Source organism: Nicotiana tabacum, chromosome 21, assembly GCF_000715075.1.
Source record: "Nicotiana tabacum cultivar K326 chromosome 21, ASM71507v2, whole genome shotgun sequence".
Classification (NCBI taxonomy): domain Eukaryota; kingdom Viridiplantae; phylum Streptophyta; class Magnoliopsida; order Solanales; family Solanaceae; genus Nicotiana; species Nicotiana tabacum.
Genome location: NC_134100.1, coordinates 9,462,069 through 9,486,331, shown reverse-complemented (window position 1 = coordinate 9,486,331; position 24,263 = coordinate 9,462,069). Strand labels below are relative to the sequence as shown.

Sequence of the window (24,263 nt, the reverse complement as noted above, 5' to 3'; positions counted from 1 at the left end):
AAAAAATTGTGATACTTTTTTGTCCAATACCAAGCTCCTTTAGCAACCTTGAAGCCAAATTGCTTCCTTCACAGCCTCTGTAATAGCCATGTACTCTGCCTCTGTTGTAGACAAACCAATTGTTGACTGCAAAGTAGACTTCCAACTAACTGGTGCTCTTGCAAAAGTAAACACATAACCAGTAGTTGATCTTCGTTTGTCTAGATCACCTGCAAAATCTGAGTCACAATATCCAACTACAGATTGATCGCCTTCCTGCTTAAAAACTAACCCAACATGTACAGTATTATGAATATACCGTAGAATCCACTTCACAGCTTGTCAATGCTCCTTTCTTGGATTATGCATATATCTGCTAATAACTCCAACAGCTTGTGAAATGTCAGGTCTCATACAGACCATTGCATACATCAAGCTACCAACAACATTTGTGTATGGTACCTTTAACATATACTCTCGTTCAGCTTCATCTTTTGGCGACATAGTAGTACTTAACTTAAAATGGGGAGCAAGTGGAGTACAAACTGGCTTAGTCTTTTCATCTATGCCAAAATATTGTAGTACTCTTTTCAAATATTCTTTCTGAGATAAACAGAGTTTCTTTGAATGTCTATCTCTTATTATCTCCATGCCAAGAATTTTTTTTGCATCACCCAGATCCTTCATCTCGAACTCCTCCTTTAGTTGAATCTTCAACTTAACAATTTCTTCCGAATTCTTGGAAGCTATCAACATATCATCAACATATAGGAGAAGATATATAAAGGAACCATCTTTAAACTTGCGCAAATACACACAATGATCATACTTGCTTATCTTATACCCTTGCTGCAACATAAACTTGTCAAATTGTTTGTACCATTGTCTACAAGATTGTTATAATATTAATAACAAAACAAGTATTGTTTTTTGATTTCCTTTATCTTCACCAATTCTTACGAGCGTCCAAACTTCTTCAGTCTTTCAATTTTTGCTATGCTCAATTCATAGTAGCAGCTACTTCGGCTTAAATTGCTTGTCTACTTCTCTCTACAGTTAAACCAATTGTTACAATATTTTTTTTTAATATCTCACGGCTTCTCAGAGTAAAATCTTGGACCTTCGTCAAAAGTATTGTGTATGTGACTCTCATTAGTCTCTGAAGCTTTTTGACACAAAATAAATACTGGGTATTTTCTATTTTCAGCATTCTTTATCAGTTTCAGCTTAAAGTTACAATCTTTATGCACTTCAAGGCATTTTATTGTAAAAAAATAGTATTAATTTGAAGCTTTTGAACTATGTGTTTTATGGCTCTGAAGCTTTTTGACTGAAAAATAAAACCTGGGTATTCTCTATTTTCAGTTTCTTTATCAATTTTAGCTTAAAGTTACAATCTTTATGTACTTGAAGGCATTTTCTTGAGAAAAAAATAGTATTAATTTGAGGCCGTGTTTGATAATTTGCAGGCAAATTAGTGTGTTTCTATTTTCTGTTTTCTTTATCAATTTCAGCTTAATATTACAATCTTTATACACTTCAAGGCATTTACTTGCCAAAAAAAATTTGTATTAACTTGAAGCTTCTTAACAATGTTTTTATGTCACTGAAGCTTTTTGACAGAAAAATAAAACCTGGTTGTTCTCCATTTTCAGTTTTCTTTATTAATTTTAGCTTAAAGTTACAATCTTTATCTACTTAAAGGCATTTTCTTGAGAATTTTTAGTATTAGTTTGTAGATGCTAAACAATGTGTTTGATGATTTGCAGGCATAAATTGGTGTGCTTATTGGTAAGATGGCTTTGACATTCCTTAGAGGGATACAGCTTAACCCTTCTATGTTATACCCATCTTCATATTTTGCAAGAAAACATGGTGTTTTGTATTGTTGTATGAGAAGTGCACAAACACAAACTGCAACCCAAGAAAAAGAACAGCCCAAGTTGAAAGTTTCCACACAAAACCAATCAAAAACAGTTGATAAAATTCTGAAAGATTATGAGACAGTTATTGGCATAGAAACACATGTTTAACTTTCTACTCTTACTAAGGCCTTTTGTAGCTGCCCTTACAACTATGGTTCTCCACCAAATACCAGTGTTTGTCCTGTTTGTATGGGTTTGCCTGGCGCATTGCCAGTTTTGAACTCAAAGGTGATTGAGTGTGCAGTGAGAGTTGGCCTTGCACTTAATTGTAAACTGTCTTTGAGTTCCAAGTTTGATAGGAAACAGTATTTTTATCCTGACCTTCCAAAAGGGTATCAAATATCACAGTTTGATATCCCAATTGCGAGTGGTGGATATCTTGATGTGGATCTTCCAGTTGAGTTTGGTGGTGGCCATAGAAAGTTTGGTGTTACCAGAGTGCATATGGAAGAAGATGCAGGGAAGCTGCTTCATACCACCGGTGGGAGTTACTCGCAGGAAAGAACTCCTCCTTACTCATTTAAACATTCTTGTGCTCGTCATCTTCTTTTTCTATTTTCTGCCCCTTTCTTTCAGATAGCATATTCTTGCATTTATCAGATACATCACATTTTAATGTTTAAGTTCCTTTGATGATTGTATCAAATTGTGTAACTTACTTGTATATTTGTGTGAATGGAGTTAGATTATTTGATCTAATATACTTGTTACTTCTATTGATAAAGAATACCCTATGGTTTCAAGATTCACTATGATTCTTAGACGGTTGTTGATTTATTTGGCTCTCTGTTGCAGATTGACTTAAATAGGGCGGGAGTTCCATTGTTAGAAATTATCTCTGAGCCAGATATGAGAAATGGTATTGAAGCCGCAGAATTGCAAAGGTTGGTCAGGTATCTGGGAGTGAGTAATGGGAATATGCAAGAAGGATCACTTCGCTGTGACGTCAATATCTCAATTCGTCCTATTGGGCAGTTAGAGTTTGGTACAAAGGTTTGCATGATGTGCCTGCCATCTCTTTTGCTGTCCCTTATGCATAGGAAATACGGATTTAAGATTGCTGGATGATTCAGCATAAGATTGGAAACTTTCTAGTTTGCTTTCCTTTGTGGATGTTTTTTCCGTCTTATCTTGTTCTACCATTCTTCTGTGTTTTAAGTGAAAAATTGGATCCAACTCATCTATGCACAACAAAGAATGGTCCTCTATGATAAGTTCAATGGACAACTTGATTTAGCCACACCTGCAAGTTCAGTTTCACTATTTATGAAATTCTTGTGTTAGCATTAAACTTAGTAAGGAACTATACTTGTCATTTTAATGTGAAACATGTTCTCTGGTTGGTCCCACAGGAGACTAGATTTGCATGCCAAGTTTAGCGAAAATGATCTTTTATATTCGAATGAACATCATTTAAGTTTCATTTGGTGTAAACCACCTTCTCTGGAGAAACTTGAAACCATAGAGATGTTTAGCAAATGAATTCTCATGTTCTCTTAATTCCTTAAAATACATATTACATGCCATTCAAGGCTTTAAGTGAATGGCTACTTTATCCTATGTAATTGTTGCTAGAGTGACCCCAATTTTCCCATTATTGCAACTTTCATGTCAATAACATGGATTCTTCTGCCTTATGGATCATGTTTCTGCTTCATCTGGCGTTAATTTTTTACTGTTGCTTTTCTATGTGCTGGAAATTCTCCCCTTCAAGTGTTTAGCTTAATTTGCAGATCGGTAAGTCAGCATTGTATGTGACGAACTGATATATTTCATCTTGCATCAGGTGGAAATTAAAAACTTGAACTCCTTCTCATCGGTGAGTAGGGCCATTGATTATGAAATTTCAAGACAGGTGCTTCTACATAGCCAAGGTCAGGTTGATCAAATTGTACAGGAAACTCGTCTATGGGAGGAAGGTGCTCAGGTATGCTAAATTTAGTTTTCATGCTACTGCAGTATGTCAGATTAATTTACTCAAGTCTTTCCATGGAAAGCTTATATGTTTAACTTTCTCATACTTCTAGAAAACGGTAACAATGCGGAAAAAGGAAGGACTTGCTGACTATCGTTATATCCCTGAACCTGATCTTCCTGTAGTTACTCTCACAGATGAGTATGTGGACAATATCCGTGAGTCATTGCCTGAAGTTCCAGAAGCTAAGCGTCGGAGGTATGAGAACATGGTCCTAAGCATGCAGGATGTCTTGTTTCTCGCCAATGACATGAATGTAAGTGCTGCTCATCTTCAGGTTCTGATTATATTGGCCTTATGACATGTTGATACTCCATTGCTATAATCTATCAAGCTGATGTTATTTAGCAAGGGCTTAATCTGTGCATGAAGTGCTTCCTTTAGTTTGCTGTTTTAAATCCTTAAGCAGCTACCGAGAAGAATTATTTGACTTTTATGTATACGTAAGGCCATTTAGCATTATGTCCTTGGACATGTCTACCTCTCTTCCCCTTCTCTTCCAATGGCCCAATGAGACCAACCCGCTGGGTAGGGGGTGGGGTGTGGGGGTGGTGGTGGAAACTTGAATACGTAAAAAAAAAGAGAAGTGAAGGGATAGATGTTGTTGTTCAAGAACACGTCCATCCTTTCCCGGACTTTAAAGTTTTACATGCATGGATTTCCCTTAAGTTTTTTTTTTCAAGGATGTCCTGAAGCATGATATGCCTTCATCATCCTGTTTTTAAAATTCTTGGACTGTTAACTTTCAAAATCATGTTTCTTTTCCAGCTTTTTCAATCATGTATTTGTAGAAATGTCCAAAATCCACTAATAATTGGATGTTTCAGATTGCAGAATTTTTTGATGCAACAATTGCAGCGGGTGCCGATGTAAAGCTTGCTGCCAATTGGATTATGGGTGATATTGCTGCATATATGAAAAATGAAAAAGTAACTATCAATGAGATTAAACTTACCCCTCAAGAACTTGGGGAGCTCATAGCTTCCATTAAAGATGGGACTATCAGTGGAAAGATTGGGAAGGAGGTAATTACATTTTTCATGCTGATATGTCAACTTTTTTATGGGTCAAAAATCATTTCTAATGCTTACTATATACATTGTTAATTAGAAGTTTAGTTCCATTGATCTTTCTCACCATATATAATATTTTGGGTGCACTAGATTGGGGGTTTGTCCAGTCACAATTTAACGACCACTTTCCTGATTTCTTCTGCGAATCACAGGACTTTCATTTGATTCCAGTTTCCTAACTTTACCTTCTCCAAAAGAATAAAAGATTCCAGTTGCCTTTTGAGTAGCCAGGAATTGATGTGCTGTTTCTTTTCCGTGTCAATGCTTCTAATTGCGACATATTAGAAACAGGGTTTAAAGATGGAACATATATCAGGAATTAAGCATACACCTTTTTTGGACAGTAATGAGTGACGAGATTTGCTATAGAGGCCAATTAAAGGAGTCTCTATGATGGAAGCAATATAACCTTTACATTCAGTTTTAACTATTGTTTCTTTATTTTTATTTTTTTTAAAAGAGAATCATTAGCTATTGTTTGAGCGGCGGTATAACTAATGTCATGAAAGTTATTTCGAAAATACATGTTAATGTGTGCGTAGAAAGGGGGGAGAAGAATATCACTTGTGCATTATTAGTAGCATTCTCTATAAATGCATAAATATATGCCAATGGATCGCTTTCTTCACTGGCTTTACTTGGATCCGCTCTTTTCAATTAGCATGTTTCTGTTTGATCAGTTGTCATTGAATTTTGCAGATTTTATTTGAGCTAATGGCCAAGGGTGGAACTGTCAAGGGACTGATAAAAGAAAAGGATTTGGTTCAGGTAAGTTGGCTTGCATTATCGCAAGGACTCTAGTTTATTTCTATTGTTTCGAATCAATATACAGACTGTTGAGTTGTCCCACATCGGTGGGATTTGAGGTCCTTGGTCTCCTTATATGGTCTTGGGCAATCCTCACCTCATAAGCTAGCTTTTGGGGTTGAGTTAGGCCCAATGTCCATTTATCATGGTAGCAGAGCCAGGCATAGGCCTATCCCAATTATTGTTACTGATGTTGGGGCCCCATTTATGTTGTCCACGCTCCAGTTTATATGGTCTTGGGCAACCCACACCTCATAAACTAGCTTTTGGGATTGAGGTAGGCCCAAGGTCCATTTATCATGGTATCAGAGCCAGACCCATCCTAATTATTGTTACCGATGTTGGTCCCCCATTTATGTTGTTCACACTCCAATTTGCAGGTCTGGGCGTGTGGGGGTGGGTGGGTGTTGAGTCGTCCCACATCGGTGGGACTTGAGGTCCTTAGTCTCCTTATATGTGTTGCGGAAGCCAAATGTATATAGTGTGAATGAGTCACAACTACTATACCAAAATTATGGCAGCCACTAAATAATAAATAAGACAATAAAGCAACAATAAAAGAAATATAATAATTTACGAGGTTTGGCCAATTTTGCCTACTTCCTCGGATACAACTAATATTTTATTCCACTCCAAAAGTACAAGTGAAATAATACTAAAGAGAGAAGATACAAATGTCTTAAGAAGATAAGAAGGCAAATGAGAGGTGTGTTTAAATCTTAAACATTAGGCCTTCTTTTATAGGGTGAAGTACCAACCCAATTTACTTCCCAACCGATGTGGGATATTGACATATTCAACAACTCTTTTCATATTTCACATCTTCAATTCTCTCTCAATAACAAATTTTGGTTGCGTTTTCATCTTCAATCTTCAGTGTTCAACAATGTTGATCAAATCCAAACAATGTTGAAACTTGACCGCAGTCACCACTTTTGTCAGCATATCAGCAAGATTCTCCTTAGTATGAATTTTCTTCACCGTGACTCCACCTTCTTCTATGATTTCTCGTACGAAATGATACCGAACATCAATGTGCTTCGTCCTTGCATGACAAGCTTGGTTCTTCGCTAACTGGTGCTCTTGCAAAAGTAAACACATAACCAGTAGTTGATCTTCGTTTATCTAGATCACCTGCAAAATCTGAGTCACAATATCCAACTACAGATTGATCGCCTTCCTGCTTAAAAACTAACCCAACATGTACAGTATTATGAATATACCGTAGAATCCACTTCACAGCTTGTCAATGCTCCTTTCCTGGATTATGCATATATCTGCTAATAACTCCAACAGCTTGTGAAATGTCAGGTCTCGTACAGACCATTGCATACATCAAGCTACCAATAGCATTTGCGTATGGTACCTTTAACATATACTCTCGTTCAGCTTCATCTTTTGGCGACATAGTAGTACTTAACTTAAAATGGGGAGCAAGTGGAGTACTAACTGGCTTAGTCTTTTCATCTATACCAAAACGTTGTAGTACTCTTTTCAAATATTCTTTCTGAGATAAACAGAGTTTCTTTGAACGTCTATCTGTTATTATCTCCATGCCAAGAATTTTCTTTGCCTCACCCAGATCCTTCATCTCGAACTCCTCCTTCAGTTGAATCTTCAACTTAACAATTTCTTCCGAATTCTTGAAAGTTATCAACATATCATCAACATATAGGAGAAGATATATAAAGGAACCACCTTTAAGTTTGCGCAAATACACACAATGATCGTACTTGCTTCTCTTGTACCCTTGCTGCAACATAAACTTGTCAAATTGTTTGTACCATTGTCTAGAAGATTATTTTAATCCATACAATGCTTTTTCAAGTTTGCACACCATATTTTTCTTTCCAACAACTTTGAATCCTTCTGGCTGAGTCATGTAGATTTCCTCCTCCAAGTTTCCATGTTAAAACGCAGTTTTTACATCCATCTGAACTAGTTCCAAATCCAACTGTGCTACCAAAGCCAACATAATTCTAATGGAGGAATGTTTTACAACTGGAGAAAATACTTCATTGTAATCAATTCCCTCCTTTTGAGCATATCCTTTGGCCACCAATCTTGCTTTGTAGCGAACATCTTCTTGGTTAGGAAATCCTTCTTTCTTTGCAAATACCCATTTGCACCCAATTGTTTTCTTTCCCTTCGGGAGATTGGCCAATCTCCATGTATGATTCTGATGAAGGGACTGTATTTCATCATTCATGGCAATCCTCCACTTATCTTCTTCTGAACTTTGAACTGCATCTTTATAAGTGGTAGGAACATCATCAGCTACAATTGAGGCGGCACAAGCAATCATCTCTATGAGACGAACTGGTTTTGTTATTGTCCTCTTTGGCCTGCTAGTTGCTATTGATTCAAGTTGTTGAGGTTCCTGAGTTGGAATCTCCCTGTCTACTGGCTCTTCTTCAAGAGGATAATCTTCATTTGTTTCCTCCTCTGCTTCTTGTGTAGGAAAAATAAATTTTCCCTCAAATTTCACCTGCTTAGAAGCACCCTCATTTTGTTTGGTATCTTATGTTACCTTATTTACCATAGCAGATTCATCAAAGGTAACATCCCTGCTGAATATTACTTTCTTTGTCATAGGACACCATAAACGATATCCTTTGACTCCAGAAGTAATCCCCATAAAAATAGCCTTCTTTGCCCTTGGATTCAATTTTGACTCTGTCACATGATAATATGCAGTTGAGCCAAACACGTGCAAAGAGTCATAACCTACAGCAGACTTTCCATACCATTTTTCAAATGGTGTCTTGCCATCAATAGCAGCAGATGATAAGCGATTAATGAGGTGGCATGCATATGTAACTGCCTCAGCCAAAAATTCTTTGCCCAAGCCAGCATTGGACAACATACACCGTACCTTCTCCAGCAAGGTCTGGTTCATACGTTCTGCCACTCTATTCGGTTGTGGTGTATGTCTGACAGTGAAGTGTCGGACGATGCCATCATTTTCACAGACCTTATTAAAATGATCATTTTTGTATTCACCTCCATTGTCTGTACGAATACACTTGATCCTCCTGCCTGTTTGATTCTCCGCCGTCATTTTCCATTTGAGAAAAATTCCCAATACTTCATCTTTGCTCTTCATTTTTATACATCCACACTCTTTGGGAAAAATCATCAACAAAGGTTACAAAATAGTGTTTCCCACCCAATGAAGGTGTTTTGGAAGGACCCCAAACATCAGAGTGTACATAATCCAATATGCCTTTAGTATTATGGATCGTTGTACCAAATTTCACCCTTGTCTGTTTCCCTTTGACACAATGCTCGCAAAACTCCAAGTTGCAAGTCTTTACTCCTTTTAACAATCCTTGATCTGATAGAGTTTTCAAGGTTTTTCCTCCAGCATGTCCCAAGCGCATGTGTCATAGCTTGGTTGCTTCTGCCTCTTTTTTGTCACAGGATGTTACTGTTGTTGTCCCAATGTACTACTACGATAACGGTACATGTTATTGTTCTTCCGATTAGCCTTCATTACCACTAGTGCACCGGAGCATACTCTCAACACTCCATTTTTTGCAATGATTTTGAACCCTTTTGATTCTAGGGCTCCCACAGAGATGAGATTTTTCTTCAAATCCGGTACATATCGAACATCTGTTAATGTTCTGATCATTCCATCATGGTTCCTTAATCGTATTGAACAAATTCCATATGAGGTAGGAGGGTTGTTATCCGCTGTGTGGATGACTCCGTATTCTCCTTCTTGAAAATCCACGAACCAGTCCCTATGGGACACATATGATAGCTACAAGCCGAGTCCATCAACCATATGTCTGATGATGTTGATGGCTCTGTTGTAACTAATGAGAAGTTTGAATCATCACAATCAGCTACATTTGAATCCATAATGGTCTTTCCATTGTTATGTTTGGCCTTATTCTTCAACTTCGGACAGTCTTTCTTCCAGTACCCCTTTTCTCGACAAAAGGCACATTCATCTTTGCTGGGTCTAGATCTTGACTTGGATCTTTCCTTCTTTGTCCTCGTTTGATTTTGAGGACGACCCCTCACAACCAGTGCTTCTCCTTCTCCGCCCTTCTGCTTTTCTCCATTTCTTTGTTCATAGCTATACAAAGCCGAACAAACTTCTCTGAGAGAAATTTCGTCATTCCCATGGAGTAGAGTAGTTTCAAGGTGCTCGTACTCATCAGGAAGTGACCCCAACAACATCAGGGCCAAATCACCATCATCAAAAGTTGCATCCATATTTTGCATATCTGTGACCAACTTATTGAAACTGGTGATTTGTTCATTCATCGTGGTACTAAGAACATAGGTGAAGCGAAACAGTCTCTTCTTCATGTACAATTTATTTTGACTGTTTTTCTTCAAAAATTTATCCTCCAGTGCTTTCCATAATTTACTTGCAGAAGTTTCCTTTGTGTATGGATATTTCTGCTCTCTAGTAAGGTAGGATCGAATGGTACCGCAAGCAACACGGTTGATAATTCTCCAATCTTCTTCTCCAATAACATCTGGTCTCTTTTCTTCAATAGCGAGATCTAACCCTTGTTCAAAAAGGACATCTAGAACCTTTTCTTGCCATATCCCAAAATGTCCTGACCCGTCAAAAATTTCTACCGCAAATTTCGCATTTGACACAATTCTTGACATAAGCGAAGATGCCAATGATGACGTATTGTTGACACTTGATGTAGATTATTCTTGTTTATTGTCTCTCATCTTTGACATAAATATTATTTAATAGCTGACGACACAAATCAAGATTATTTCTTTTCTGGTGTGGAAGATCAGACTAAGCTGCAACCACATAGCATACTCAGACAGAACCTTGACTCAGTTACCAAGATAAATCTTTTTCTGATGTGGAAGATCAGACTATGCTGTAACCACAGAGCATACTTAGACAATATCTTGGCTCTGATATCAATTGTTGCGTAAGCCAAATGTATATATGTGAATAAGTCACAACTACTATACCAAAATTATGGCAGCCACTAAATAATAAACAAGACAATAAAGCAACAATAAAAGAAATACCAGAATTTACGAGGTTCGGCCAATTTTGCCTACTTCCTCGGACACAACCAATATTTTATTTCACTCCAAAAATACAAGTGAAATAATACTAAAGAGAGAAAATACAAATGCCTTAAGAAGATAAGAAGGCAAATGAGAGGTGTATTTAAATCCTAAACATTAGGCCTTCTTTTATAGGGTGAAGTACCAACCCAATTTACTTCCCAACCGATGTGGGATATTGATATATTCAACAAATCTCCACCTTGGCAAAATTCCACATCTTCAATTCTCTCTTAATAAAATTTTTTGGTTGTGTCTTCATCTTCAATCTTCAGTGTTCAACAATGTTGATCAAATCCAAACAATGTTGAAACTTGACCGCAGTCACCACCTTTGTCAGCATATCAGCATGATTCTCTGTAGTATGAATTTTCTTTACCGTGACTCCACCTTCTTCTATGATTTCTCTTTGATTAAAATGAGAAAGCTGATCACGAAACAACTACGACTAAAGATACTTGAGGAGGAATATACACCTCAAATAGACATCCAGCCAACTCCAGATTGCTAGAAGATTATGTTAACTAGGTTGATGCTTAATGTTACTTCCAAGGCTTCACGATTTGCATAACAAAACCCTATTTATAACAAGTTGAGATGAAAATTTAGGTATTATTATGGTATAAGCTTTAAAAACCTAATGACTAAATTATTATTATCCCAGCTTTGTAAAAGCCTCAGTACAACTCTGCTAGCTTGAGTGTAAGAACTTTGCGGAAAATCTACTTTAAATAGCATAGATAATTGCCGAAATTATCTTCTGAAGTGTGTCAAGCTGTGTGTGCATGTTTTTCGATTACACTACCTAGAATAGGGATTTCTACCATGAGCTATCTTGTCTGGAAATAAATCTTGACTGAAGTGAACTATCTATAATTCAGACTGACTGTCCTTGTGATATGTTTTTGAAGTCATTTGATCTAAAGAAGTGTTTGTTCTTGTCGATTTACATGACTGGCAATTGGAAACCAGTTAAGTAACTGAAGAATGTACGTTGAAAGGAATCTAATGTAAGGACCCGTTTGGCCATAGATTTTCCCAAAATAAATTTGGGTTTTATTTGGCATACGCATGTTTGGCTATAAATTTTGCCTATATTTTGGCAAAATTCCAAATCCCAAAACCAGCTCAATAGCTGGTTTTGGACCAAAATCACAAAACATGTATAATAATATACATGTTTTTCCAAAATAAATTTGGGAAATATGTTATTGAAAACGTATGTCCAAAACATATTTTCATCTTCAAACCAAACTTCACCCAAATCGGATTTTTCAAAACAAATTTGGGAATCTATGGCCAAACGCTAGCTAAGTTTCCATTTTTTTTTTGGAAAAAAACAGATTATTGACACTGCGGAGATAGAGAAAATGGTAGATAAGGTGATTGCATATAATCCAAAGCAGCAAGAACAATACCGTGGTGGTAAAACTAAATTGCAAGGTTTTTTTGCTGGCCAGGTATGTTTTCCTTTAGTTCTCCTTGAAGTTTCTTGTTTCGACGTCAAGCTGACTAATATTTTTTTCACATTGGTGATCACTAGGTGATGAAGGAATCGAAAGGCAAAGCAAATCCAAAACTTTTGAACAAAATCCTCTTGGAAAAATTAAATGCCACGAGCTGATGTTGGCTGTTATCTGTCACGTGCGAGCTCTGTTTAGTTCTTTCTTTTCCTGACCTTTGCTTCACTCTCTTATCATATTGCTCATGTTCCATACGATGTGATTCAGTGATTACAATTGTAGCTGCTTACTTTCTTCCTTCAAGTGTAATTAAAGTATGCAGTTTTTTTAAGGATTCAATGTTATTTCCATATTCCTGTTGATGAAGCTATTGTTCGCAGATATTTTTTTTACTTTAAATGTGCTTGATGAGATTGAGAAGCTAAAGTTAAGGTTTGCAGTTTCTACGCTGGCACTGTTTGAAAGTCTTGTTCTGTTATATAACGAATTTACAGTCCCTGCTTCTTGCCCCTAGCTATTATATGAGTGCTGATATAAGCTGGCCGATGAATTTCGGATACTAGATGCATGAGCATAAAAGAATCTTGAGAACCCAATTTGCTTCTAAGAAATAAAGAGATGCAAACAAAATTGGGATATGTCACTTTTAGCTCGCACCAGAAACTATTTATATTCGGTAGTCAAAAAAGTGTATTAATTTATATATGGAGAACGTAGAAGGTCAAAAGTTTGTTACCCTTTCAACACGAGAGGTCGACATTCATTTGGTCTTTCTAATGGCTTTTGCAAACAGTAAGAATGGCATTAAGTTTAGGAATCACAATTTTTTTTTTTGTATAGGAAACTACCCTTTTAACAGATATACATGGGTATCATATATATAGGAGAAGCCTAAAAAGATGACAGCCTCATATTATTGTTTTCTTCCTTGTCTACCGTTCTACCATTCCCACAAGCCCTGGTTTTATCATTAGGAGAGAACCAACGTTGGTGTTGGGGGTGGTGGTGGAGGGGGGCGGTTCGCGGTTGTGGTGGTAAGTAACTAATGGCCAGAGACCATATTATGGCAGATGGGAAGAACTCAACATGAAAAGTAATGGTGGTACCCGATCCAACTCGTGAATCAGCAGCCGTTCTTCAATATGCGCTCTCCCATGCTGTCGCGGAAAATGACACGTTGATTCTTTTGCATGTTGGTAACCCTAATGCATGGAGTAATCTCCTTGGTTCTTTTATCAAGAAGCCATTACAAAACTCAGCTACGTCCTCGTCCACGACCTCTTTATCCTCTCAATCCGAAGAAGGAAGAGGCATACACAATAATTCGTTAGGTGCTTTCTTTAAGAAATCTCTAGCATCCTCTGCATCACCGCCGTCGTCCACGCCCTCCAACGTGGCGGAAGACGGTGGTGTAAGAGGATGTGGAGGAAAGAGATACATGAATTTTCTTGGGACAATGAAACAGGCATGAGGTTGCACAACCTAAGATAAAGGTTTGTACGGAGACGGTGGAAATGGACGGCAATGCCAAGGAAAAGGCTTCTATCATTCTTGCTAAAGGTGCATCTCTTGGTATTGATGTTCTTGTTATAGGTCAAAGAAGAAGTCTTTCTAACGTAATACTTCGGTCAGTTTGTATTCCTTTCACATTATCTAATTCAAAATGAGAATTAAAAGAACTATAAAAATATGGTAATTCTTAAGTAATAAAGTAATGGCTTACCCCCGAGCTATGGTCAAGTGGTAAGAGCGTAGCGCATGATGTGTGGTTAGGCGCATATTACGAGTTCTAACCATGACACGTGCGCTATTTAAGTGGAGAATGGGTAGAGAATGGGTAGAGGAGCAAGCTCATTACTCACCGAGTTTCAAACCCTGCACCAATTGTCCTTGGGAATTCGTGCATCTAACAACTCCCCCCACCCCACCCCACCCCACCCCACCCCCCAAAACACCCAACATCTTTTAATTCACTTTTCCTTGTTGAGTAAGTGTAAATCATCTTGTATTTGTGTGGCCAGGCCTAGACGAAGTGTGTCGCTAAGAGGGCTGGGTCTGGATATGGCAGAATATTTGATTGAGACCAGGAAATGCACCTGTGTTGCAGTTCAAAGCATAATCTTAACACCAAAACTCATAGAAATTTCTGGCTCTTAGCATAATCTTAATTATACATGCATAAAATAGTTTCTTCATTTTCCTTTTTCCACTTGTAAATGGCTCGAACTCTACATCCTTCTCAATTTTATTTGGTTATCTACAAAGAGTATTGCTAAGTCAATTTTGTGGTTGAAATAGGAAATAGATGTATTTCATTCTGCTTTAGTCATTGGGAAGGCTTATGCTATTAGGGGCGGATTTAGGGGGGCGGAAGGGGGTTCAACAGAATCTCCTTCGCCGGAAAATTACAATGTGCATATAAGGCAAAGTCCGTTTTGTGTTTCTATATATTATATGTTCATATGTTGAATCCCCCTAACACAACCTAAAAGCGTAGCTCAATGGTCAAGGGGCTTCAAAACCTTCGTGAGGTTGCTCCTCTTTTTCAATTTTTTTCTTTTCTCAGTCCCTTTAGCAGAAATCCTGCCTCCGCCACTATATGATATGCCCAAGTGCAAGAACACAACAAGATTGTACATGCATTCTCTGAAAGATTACTGGGCATATACTGTTTATCTGTGTCTACAATACCAATATCAAAAACATATAACCAATGGAGTAAAGACCAAAGATGAAGGGACCAAGGCAAGCTGTGAATAATAGAAAAACAAAAGAACACAAAACTATGTTATTGTAATGCTGTACCAAGATATGGAGCTCCATAGGTGAAACTTGCATGTACCACAGAAAATGTACACAACTAAAGGGAATTCAAAGTTCATCATGCATTGCTTGTTCTAAGGGTACATTTAACTCGGGTACAGGATTCATCTGAACCTGGGCAACATTTGCACCTTCTCTACCGACTCTGGGTACTATCTCCACCTGTCCAGCTGTACCAGCCTTCACAGCTTCAATTAGCTTACGCTGCAACTTGAGCAGGCCAATACGCTTTGACACCACATAAAAAACGGCCAAGGAGAAAATAGTAAATCCTACAACCAGTATCACCCTGCTCACAGATTTGTGTTAAGGTTGCAATAAAGGTCAAATACACTTTTAAACAACATACTAACAAGCAGGAAGAAAGTACGATACAACAGAATTGACAGTAGAATTGCAAAGAAAGGTTTATGTTATTTTAGAAAAGTCATTGTCACATGATACCTGTCCAGAACGTCCTGCCGTTGCATTGTGGACAGAAGGTTCCGCGTTCGTGTTAGCAAGGAGCGGTGGCCTTTGTATTCACTCTCAGCTTTCGTTAATACCCCTGTTGATTCATCTGCAGTATCCAGACTGTGTACATTGTCATCTAGTCTCAACTTACATTCCACATTCAGGATATGAAGAATACGGTCCAAAAGTCATAGAGCCAGTCACCAGACTCATCACATTAGATAGTAAATGCAGATATTATAAAAGTAACCATGTTGTTGTCATCATCTTTCAAGAGGTGTATCTCTTGAACACGCCTCATCAAAGAAACCAAACCGATTCATGTACAGCATACCACATTGGATGAGTCAGATCCATTGAGCCATGTAGTGAATAACATCAATGTATTTTCTGGTCAAGTTCTTGTTACCTTTTTCCTTACACCCATTAAGCTTTTACGCCGCAGATGGTGTTTATTTATAAGGCTACTTTTACAGTGAGGTAAACATATTTAAGTGCAGTTAACCTAGTACATAACCTGGGTGATCAGTCAAATAATAAAACAAGACCTAGCTCTAAGTTGAGCTTGATTAACCAACAAAAATGGCATATATCTGAAATTGAGGTTTATGACGTTTATTTTCCACATTACTTCAGAAGCATAATCAAAAGTAACAGAAGTAGAATCTATTCATATGTTACCTTTTCAACAAAAAAAAAAAAAAAAAAAAAAAAAAAAGTAGAATCTATTCAGAAGCAAGCAGGATACTTGTCAAACCCAATTTGTTTTCGCTGCAATTACAAACTTATTCATCCTATAGAATGTTTGCCACACTTCCTAATATTATGTGCAGAAAGAGGCCCCGTTATTTTTGTTGCATGGCAAGCAAAACTGCAGTTCTTTGATGCTTCTGTCGATATATCACCATCCTTAAAGAAATACTATCTTATATCCCCTTCAAAAGAAAAAAAGGAAAAAGGGAAGGAGAAAAAACCTTTCATCTCAATATGAACTTTTTCTTAAACATTCATCGTGCAATCAAAATCTTTTTATGAATAACGACTCAATAAATAACAAAAGAACTAGGGAAGAATAGAACAACGCCATCTGAATGAAGCAACATAAAGTAAACTGATAATAAAGATTAAAGACATATCATGCCAAGAGTGAATGTCATTCATAAACATGGAAAGTTACTTACCAACTGTCATTAGAGTGCTTGCACTTCTTTCAACCTCCTGTAAACATAGTACAAAATGACAAGAGACAAGCAGTGTTATGCAACATATAAAGGTCAAAATATAATTACATGAGTAATAAGAAAATAGGGCGTAAAACCAAGCAGATGAAAATAGAAGAAAGATGACAATAACCTGAACCATAAGTTGGCGAGTGCGGCGTAGGCTCTCCGTAATACTTTCAGCTGCAGATGTCATTCCAGCTTTTGTCCTAGAAAATACATTAATAGTTTAGATATATAGAACCTCAGTTCAATAGAAAGAAATGTTTTGATACTTCTGCCCCACAAAACCACAGCCGCATGAACTTTTATAGAAGATATAACCACGGAAGTATAACGACTTAAAAAGTACCACATACTGTAGATTTCGCCTGCGAACTGTAGATTATTCTCCACCTCCCAATAGAAGCTCCCTCTGACATCATATGAAGGCAGATGTCAGCATGACATCTTTTGTAAGTATCAGGGCCAAAAGAGGAGAAATTGCAAGTAATAAATTTCCATGTGTTTTGACATCGTACCAACAAAGATGAAAGAACCATATCTTTTGTGAGGATCAGTCAAAAAGAAGGATAAATTGCAGGATGTTTCGGAAGTTAATAATTCTGGCATGCTAAACAGAATCTCTACACAAATATACAAAGTACCTCTTCTTGGGCAGCTTTCCTCATGTTTGCCTTTGCTTGTAAATTAGCATTTCTTAAACTCAACCTCAAGCTGAAACAGACATTTAAAAGATCATGAAGGAAGAGGAAAGCACATGGTAGTAACTAATTTCATACATGCAAAAGTGAGAATAGTATCACGTCGTCCTCCCACCATGATCATGGTTAGTGAGTAAAAAGTTTAAACATCCAGTGGAACAAACTCATGAAGATCCCAAACCTTACACAGAACATGATATCCAACGAAACCTATGAATAATGGACCAAACAACTTTTCCAAAAAAGCATATATTATTGATTCCTCATCTCCTGGAATGGAGCTTTTTCAAGAGAACAACAAACAACTATGCCTCGATCGCAAACTAGTTGGGGTTGGTTATATGAATCCTCTATATCAATTTCGCTTCGAACCCATTTCATTCCAATATTTATCCATATTCAGACTTAATGTCAGTGTAACGAACAATAGCTAAGACCTAATTGCCAACTAGTTTTCTTAGTATCACACATATGGATCCTTTACTCCGATTTTTTCAGTTGTTAGATAAATCTTCATTGGTTCTAAGAGATTCTAGGTCTTTCCACGCACCTTGCCTCCATATGATTTTGGATCTACCTATCCTTTTTTAAAAACATCAATCACCATAGTGTCACACTTACGGACTGTAAATTCGGAGACCTACATAAGAATTAACAAAACATTTGCACAACCTCTCAATTTCATCCTATATGTGTGCTACTTGCATACTTTATTTGATGTGATAATTTGTTATCTTATCGAATCTTGTATTAGTGCACATCTATCTTAATGTTCACATCTTTATGTACGTCTTATGGATATGTTGGCTCTTAGACTACATTCACACCCATATTAAGACAAGGCATCTTCCTTCTCCAAGATTAACTATCCAAACAGATGAGTATAACGTACAAAACGTACAGATAGCATATGATTCTTATAAGGCAGCCCTTGGCAAGTAGTATACTGGGTTTTGTAACCTAGCAGCCAAAATAAGTTCCCTCTTCAATTACCTCAAGAATCTAGCAACTAGTAACTCTAAAGAAAAGGGTAAATAAATTTCCTCCTGACCTTCTCTTTTGGGTCATTCACCAAATCATATTCACAGTTGAAAATACGGACTTCGGACAATGCTATCTTTCTCGATACCAATTCTTCCGTTATAATGTAACTACTAAGTTAATTCCAAAGACCCAATTCGGTTAAATCAGTCTTCCAAACAAGAACACCCATAATTTGTCAAGTTCCACATTGTATTACCAAGTAATGATCAACCGACTCATTATCTAAAAACCAAAAAACGAGATAAATCAAAATCTTTCCTATTCTGAACCAACATCTCACACCCAAAATCTCTGACTTCCTTACATTACTCCTCTGCACAGTATTGGAATGAAATAAATCCAAATAGTGCGGAATAAATAAAGAGAAATACATATAGCCACACCCAACTACTTCCTTCTTTGTTTTTAATGATGGTGGTGTCGGGCGACTATTCCACCGGATATCTGCTACCTCCCACCAGCGCAACTACCGAATAACTCTGCAGACCCAACTATTTTTCTACACAGTATCATAGCATCTACCAGGAATAAATGTATGAAACGTTTAATTTATAGCAACATTAAGATTTGAGTTTCCAAAATTGTGCCAAAGACTGAAACTTTTCTACTTGATCATATGAAAACAAGTAAATTTAACAATTCCCATTTCCTAATCAACCTTTGAAACCAAACCAACGTGCAAGTTTCCCTGCATGTGGCTCGTTCGTGATAACTTCTTCGGATTTGCATGAACTAGCGAGCCAATAAAAGTCGAGTTTTTCAATCTCAGTTTTTCCCGAGTTTTTCGTTTGTTTCGGGGTTTTCGGTTTTTTTTTTCCGACAAAATCTTCATAGCACATATTTCTTAGGTCTTAGCAGGATAAAACTATATAAGATGTTACCCAATAAAATAATATAAAATGATGTGAGATGAGTCATGATTATACTAAAAGACTCAACAATAACATAAAATAAATATTGCTAATTAATAAGCCATAATAAAAATAAACATCATCTAAAAGTACTAAGTCATCCTAAAATAAGTACGACGAATAAGTACTAAGTATTAATTACATGACTAAATAATATTAAAAGTAAGTTATGCATTTTCACTATCTAAACTAATGCAGATCTAAAAAAGTAAATATCTAATACTATTGCCATTCCTAGTATTGATTGAATTTTTTTTGTTAGCATTAGTATTGATTTGATTTTGCTTTGGGCTTTATTTGAGTTACTAACTTTTATGAGCTATAAAACATATTTAATCATTCAAAAGTATTAAGTCTAAGCTTGAAATAATACATTAAAAGAGAAAAGTATGAAAAAGTATAAAAAATATTATAAATTACATTACTTATTATTTTTATGTAAAAAATAATAGTAAAACTTGTATACATGTAATGTCGGGTTGGTTTGGTTTCGGTTTAACTTTTTTTAGTTAAAATCAAACCAAACCATTTATGATCGGGGGTTTTTTGACACCAAATCATAGTCGGTTTTTTTTTTTATTTGACTCGAATTATCAGTTTGGTGCGGTTTGTCGGTTTCCTTTGTATAACCCTAATAACAATTATATAACTTGAATAGTATGTTTCTCCAGTAAACACCAACAATCCCACAATCCACTTGTTTGTAGTCTTAGCACAATTAGCCAATTGTATTTCGGCATAATCCAGAGAATACAAAAACAAAGGAACTGAGGTATCAACTTTAATTTTGACTCCATTATGTAGCTCCTTCAATTGATTCAGCCAGTCGAACGTTATCCGTGCAGTACAACTTAGTATTCGTAATTGTGAGCAAACACCCAATATCGAGAGGAAACTAGACTCATCAAGCTTCATATAGCTAACATCAAACATAGTAAATGTATTACCTCCTGGATCAAAAGCGACAATAGTTTCATCATTTTTCTCTTCAGGGCCATATGATAGTAAGTTACTAACCTGTAGAAACAAACATGAAACATGTGTTGCATCTGATTCGAGCAATTCATCAAATAGCTTGGGTGCATCATTTGAGTCATGACTCCTAATAATTAGTTTACCAGTGATTATGCACTCAAAGTTCTTCGCGCATTGTCCCGCCTTATTGGGCTGTAATGTACTCAAGAAGTAAAGATAGAATTAGCAAGAATGTAATAGAAAAGGTGAGAATTTTTATTAATTCAACACTTCCAACTCGAATTAAAATTGCGAAATAGAAAAGGATATTGTTAAGCTACAAATCCATAACCAAACGATTGAGGAGAAGACAAGCAAAGAAGGAAGAAGAGAGCAGAGGAAGGAGAAGAGATGAGACGAGAAGGGAGTGAAGAGAGAGAGAGAGAGAGAGAGAGAGAGAGAGAGAGAGAAGTGAGAAGCAGAAGCTTCGAAAATGGAATATAATTCTGAATATCCCCCATTCAACATTTGCTTGTATCTATATATGGGGAAGTTCCCACCTCGGTGAAATAAGATTTGATTGACACACGTGAGAACAAGCCCATCACGTGACCTCCTTGATAAAAAATGCCAGATCATAACAATCCTTCCCGCTTGAAATTGACCTTGTCCTCAAGGTCTTTATTGAACCATGTTGGCAGAAGTTGCTAGTGATCATAAACTGAAGAGATTTCCTTAAGACTTTGCTCTCATTTGGAGTACTTTGCATATCATTATTGCTAGGTCTGAAATGGTAGTGAACTACTGGAGTTAAGCCATGATAAAGATAATCGATTGCAGCAACCGAATTAATACCATGGAAATGTTTCCTTCCAAAATAACTCCTCTTAATGGGCAAGAACAACAGTAACACTGAATAGCCTTGTAAACTGCTAGTACCCCAACCTTCACAACTGGTAGTTCCACTTGTGATAACCAGACCTGCTAAGTAGCTGGCACTTGAACTTCCAACAACTACAGTAAGTGTTATTGTCAGTGCATGCAATACAACTTCAGCATTTATGAAAAAAAAAAGTTGAATCCCTTTCTTGAATTCTTCAACAGAGGAAACATCTCTCCACAACCTTTAACAATTGCTGGTTGGTTTGCACTTTCAATACCTTCGGGCAGTCCAGGTGGTTTCAAGGCCCTAAGTATGTGCTGAAACTCATTACCAAGAATGTTCAAGGCACCAAGTATATAATGAAATTTATCATTGCGTAGTAAATTGTCAACAACAGTTATCTCTCTTGGCTCGTAATTCATTGCCCAAGTGTTCAGGTATGTAATTAGCAGTAGATTATCCAACCAAGTGATGACTCTGAGCATTGTGCAACTAAGAATGGAAACAAACTGTAGTGAATGAAGTTGTTTCAGCACAATCCATTTCTCCCAATGCAAGTTAGTTTTATTGTTGGATTTAAGAACATCTGGCCAGTATGTCGCAACCACTCTCTTGTCCACAAGAACCACCTCAATAAATCCAAAAACAACACATAGAACATTGGCTCTAACACCCTGATAAAGTGAGTTAGAGTTTTCCCTATCAATTATTATGGTAAATGAACTCAATGAATTCTTATACTTCATTGCTACTCTTGAATAGATGCCTAGACTTTTATGCACTATATTATTTGAGTAAGAGTTCAAACCAACACCAACAGTGATACTCCATCCTGGCAAAAAGTTGGCTAAGAAATTAGCTCGTAAATTACCAACCTCAGATATGATGTTTCTCCAGTAAACACCAACAATCCCATTAAGTCGCCTCACAATCCACTTGTTTGTAGTCTTAGCACAATTAGCCAATTGTATTTCGGCATAATCCAGAGAATACATAAACAAAGGAACTGAGGTATCAACTTTAATTTTGACTCCATTATGTAGCTCCTTCAATTGATTCAGCCAGTCGAACTTTATCCGTGCAGTACAACTTAGTATTCGTAATTGTGAGCAAACACCCAATATCGAGAGGAAACTAGACTCATCAAGCTTCATATAGCTAACATCAAACATAGTAAATGTATTACCTCCTGGACCAAAAGCGACAATAGTTTCATCATTTTTCTCTTCAGGGCCATATGATAGTAAGTTACTAACCTGTAGAAACAAACATGAAACATGTGTTGCATCTGATTCGAGCAATTCATCAAATAGCTTGGGTGCATCATTTGAGTCATGACTCCTAATAATTAGATTACCAGTGATTATGCACTTAAAGTTCTTCGCACATTGTCCCACCTTATTGGGCTTACCAAAAAGAGATTCCAGATCAATGCTAATAGAAATTTGCTGGCTTACCACAATTTCGACATATTCGTTCCGCCCATTAAACTTCCCAGTGATTTCAAGTGGAGAAGATTTTCTGAATAACAAATTTTTTTTTCCAATAAGACGATAAATAAAGTACAGTGTAACAGCTATAACTTTTTTTTTTTTTACAATAATATTATAATGTAACAATAATAACAGGCTAAATTACTGTAAAAAACAAGCAGTAGCAAAACATCAGCTTGAAAAAGTCCAAAATCAACAAAAAAAATTACACAAAGCCCAATATTGTTTAATAAAGTCAGAGACAGCACATTCAACAAAGTTTTCCTCTTTATAGATCCACCTGAGCCATCTCAGTGTATCAATCGTTACTCAGTAAAAGCTTCACAATTTTTTCCCCAGCGAAAATGGGGTAATCATCAATTCACGAAACTGAGCTCAATTATCCTCCTGGGAACCAGGTCGTACAGAGTGCTCAAATTCTGAATCCATTATCACCCCATCCATAACATGTACAACTATCTTCCCTCTTCTCAGATCCACCATTTCAGAAGCAATTCGATTCACTATCAATGACCCATCTGAATCTTTCGATATATAGAGTATATATCCCGATATAGAATCATAATCAATCTCCTTCCCCAACTGTACATCATCCGAGTTAATCGCCCTCGGCACAGCTGAAAACCCCATTACTCGAGTTAGTATTGCATATGTATCGTTCCCATTCTCGCTCACCAAATCATTGGGGCCCAAACCCAGGTCCCGCTCGAATGCTTTTTCAGATGGCAAAAATAAAGTGAACCCCAAATCTTGAGGCAGCATTCCGATCACCACTTCGCCCAACTTCCCAATTCCTCCTGCTGCTGTTGGATTGACTTTCAGTTTCTTAACTCCTGATAAATTAATTGCATTACTAGTTCCTACTGGTATTTCGTCAAGTTTAAGTACTGAAAGACACAGAGCGAAAGCAAAAACAGAAGACACTAGAACGCATACAAATTTGATTGGATCACCTCGTCGTTTCATTTTTAGTTACACTGTTGTCAGACTAAATAGTAAATTCTGTGACTCCTTTTTCATCAAATAGTTAATATGCAATTAAGTATAGCGTCCCATCAGGAAAAGGAAAAAGAAATCAAAGAGGAGCTTTTTCAATTATCTCTCCTAATTTTTTCAAGAAGAAGGGGAAGCTTGGAACCGTTGGACAATTTTCGCATTTCACTGACGCTGGAAATGGAAAATATCTCTCTCTAACAAATTTGGAGTACTGCTGTAGTGCTCATGTCAGCGAGTTAATTAACCCAGCTGTTTTTTTTTTCCTTCTATTTTTCGCCTTTCCTTCGTTACAGCGAAACGACGTAGTTTTAAGATATTTACTTCTGTCTTTTTTCGGGAAAGCTCCTTGCTTTTTAAAAAGAACTAGTTACGATTAGCCCGAACAGCCCGGGCCCAACAACCATAGTCAAAGGTAAAAATTTCGCCGGTTGAAATTATGCCCACTTTTTAAAAAAAGTTTAATTCATATTTGTTATAAATATATTATATTATG

The 24,263-nt window shown here is 36.8% G+C and overlaps 3 protein-coding genes and 1 long non-coding RNA gene across 13 annotated transcripts; 2 read left to right on the top strand and 2 right to left on the bottom strand.

Annotated features, from left to right (window-relative positions):
* Positions 1 to 890: 890 nt before the first annotated feature.
* Positions 891 to 12,639, top strand: LOC107822787 (glutamyl-tRNA(Gln) amidotransferase subunit B, chloroplastic/mitochondrial-like). Of its 4 annotated transcripts, none has more exons than XM_075242114.1 (8): positions 895 to 1,117; positions 1,749 to 2,897; positions 3,691 to 3,831; positions 3,932 to 4,135; positions 4,707 to 4,904; positions 5,652 to 5,720; positions 12,170 to 12,286; positions 12,370 to 12,639. In XM_075242114.1, the coding sequence occupies exons 2-8, from the start codon at positions 2,754 to 2,756 to the stop codon at positions 12,448 to 12,450; spliced, it is 954 nt and encodes a 317-aa protein (XP_075098215.1). In that variant the 5' UTR covers positions 895 to 1,117; positions 1,749 to 2,753; the 3' UTR covers positions 12,451 to 12,639. The 4 variants fall into 4 exon arrangements, with proteins under 4 accessions (XP_075098217.1, XP_075098215.1, XP_075098214.1 ...); XM_075242113.1 differs by having other exon boundaries at positions 895 to 1,169; XM_075242115.1 differs by lacking the exon at positions 895 to 1,117 and adding an exon at positions 1,221 to 1,327.
* Positions 12,640 to 13,150: 511 nt separating this feature from the next.
* Positions 13,151 to 14,604, top strand: LOC107812450 (uncharacterized). Its single transcript, XR_001654121.2, has 2 exons — positions 13,151 to 13,849; positions 14,311 to 14,604. It is a non-coding gene; the product is annotated as an uncharacterized LOC107812450 (long non-coding RNA).
* Positions 14,605 to 15,023: 419 nt separating this feature from the next.
* Positions 15,024 to 24,011, bottom strand: LOC107812449 (uncharacterized). Of its 7 annotated transcripts, XM_075242176.1 has the most exons (7): positions 20,462 to 24,008; positions 17,433 to 17,502; positions 17,145 to 17,200; positions 16,919 to 16,994; positions 16,747 to 16,783; positions 15,557 to 15,671; positions 15,024 to 15,401 (listed from the first exon to the last, which is right to left on the bottom strand). In XM_075242176.1, the coding sequence occupies exons 4-7, from the start codon at positions 16,979 to 16,981 to the stop codon at positions 15,161 to 15,163; spliced, it is 456 nt and encodes a 151-aa protein (XP_075098277.1). In that variant the 5' UTR covers positions 16,982 to 16,994; positions 17,145 to 17,200; positions 17,433 to 17,502; positions 20,462 to 24,008; the 3' UTR covers positions 15,024 to 15,160. The 7 variants fall into 7 exon arrangements, 1 of the variants encoding a protein (XP_075098277.1); XR_001654120.2 differs by lacking the exons at positions 15,024 to 15,401; positions 15,557 to 15,671; positions 16,747 to 16,783 and adding an exon at positions 20,392 to 20,461 and having other exon boundaries at positions 16,971 to 16,994; positions 20,563 to 20,611; positions 20,959 to 24,011; XR_001654119.2 differs by lacking the exons at positions 15,024 to 15,401; positions 15,557 to 15,671; positions 16,747 to 16,783 and adding an exon at positions 20,392 to 20,461 and having other exon boundaries at positions 16,971 to 16,994; positions 20,563 to 24,011.
* Positions 23,150 to 23,740, bottom strand: LOC107812447 (uncharacterized). Its single transcript, XM_016637547.1, has one exon. It carries the CDS (start codon positions 23,738 to 23,740, stop codon positions 23,150 to 23,152), a length of 591 nt encoding a protein of 196 aa, XP_016493033.1.
* Positions 24,012 to 24,263: the final 252 nt, after the last annotated feature.

Excerpts from the sequence above, each read along its gene's own strand:
- LOC107822787 (XM_075242114.1), top strand. The coding sequence starts at position 2,754 with ATGAGAAATGGTATTGAAGCCGCAGAATTGCAAAGGTTGGTCAGGTAT. Across the intron at positions 2,898-3,690 it reads AGTTAGAGTTTGGTACAAAG|GTGGAAATTAAAAACTTGAA; the intron begins GTTTGCATGATG and ends ATCTTGCATCAG. Across the intron at positions 5,721-12,169 it reads AAGAAAAGGATTTGGTTCAG|ATTATTGACACTGCGGAGAT; the intron begins GTAAGTTGGCTT and ends GGAAAAAAACAG.
- LOC107812449 (XM_075242176.1), bottom strand. The coding sequence starts at position 16,981 with ATGACATCTGCAGCTGAAAGTATTACGGAGAGCCTACGCCGCACTCGC. Across the intron at positions 15,672-16,746 it reads AAGCACTCTAATGACAGTTG|ATGAATCAACAGGGGTATTA; the intron begins GTAAGTAACTTT and ends TGGATACTGCAG. Across the intron at positions 15,402-15,556 it reads CGGCAGGACGTTCTGGACAG|GGTGATACTGGTTGTAGGAT; the intron begins GTATCATGTGAC and ends ATCTGTGAGCAG.
- LOC107812447 (XM_016637547.1), bottom strand. The coding sequence starts at position 23,740 with ATGAAACGACGAGGTGATCCAATCAAATTTGTATGCGTTCTAGTGTCT.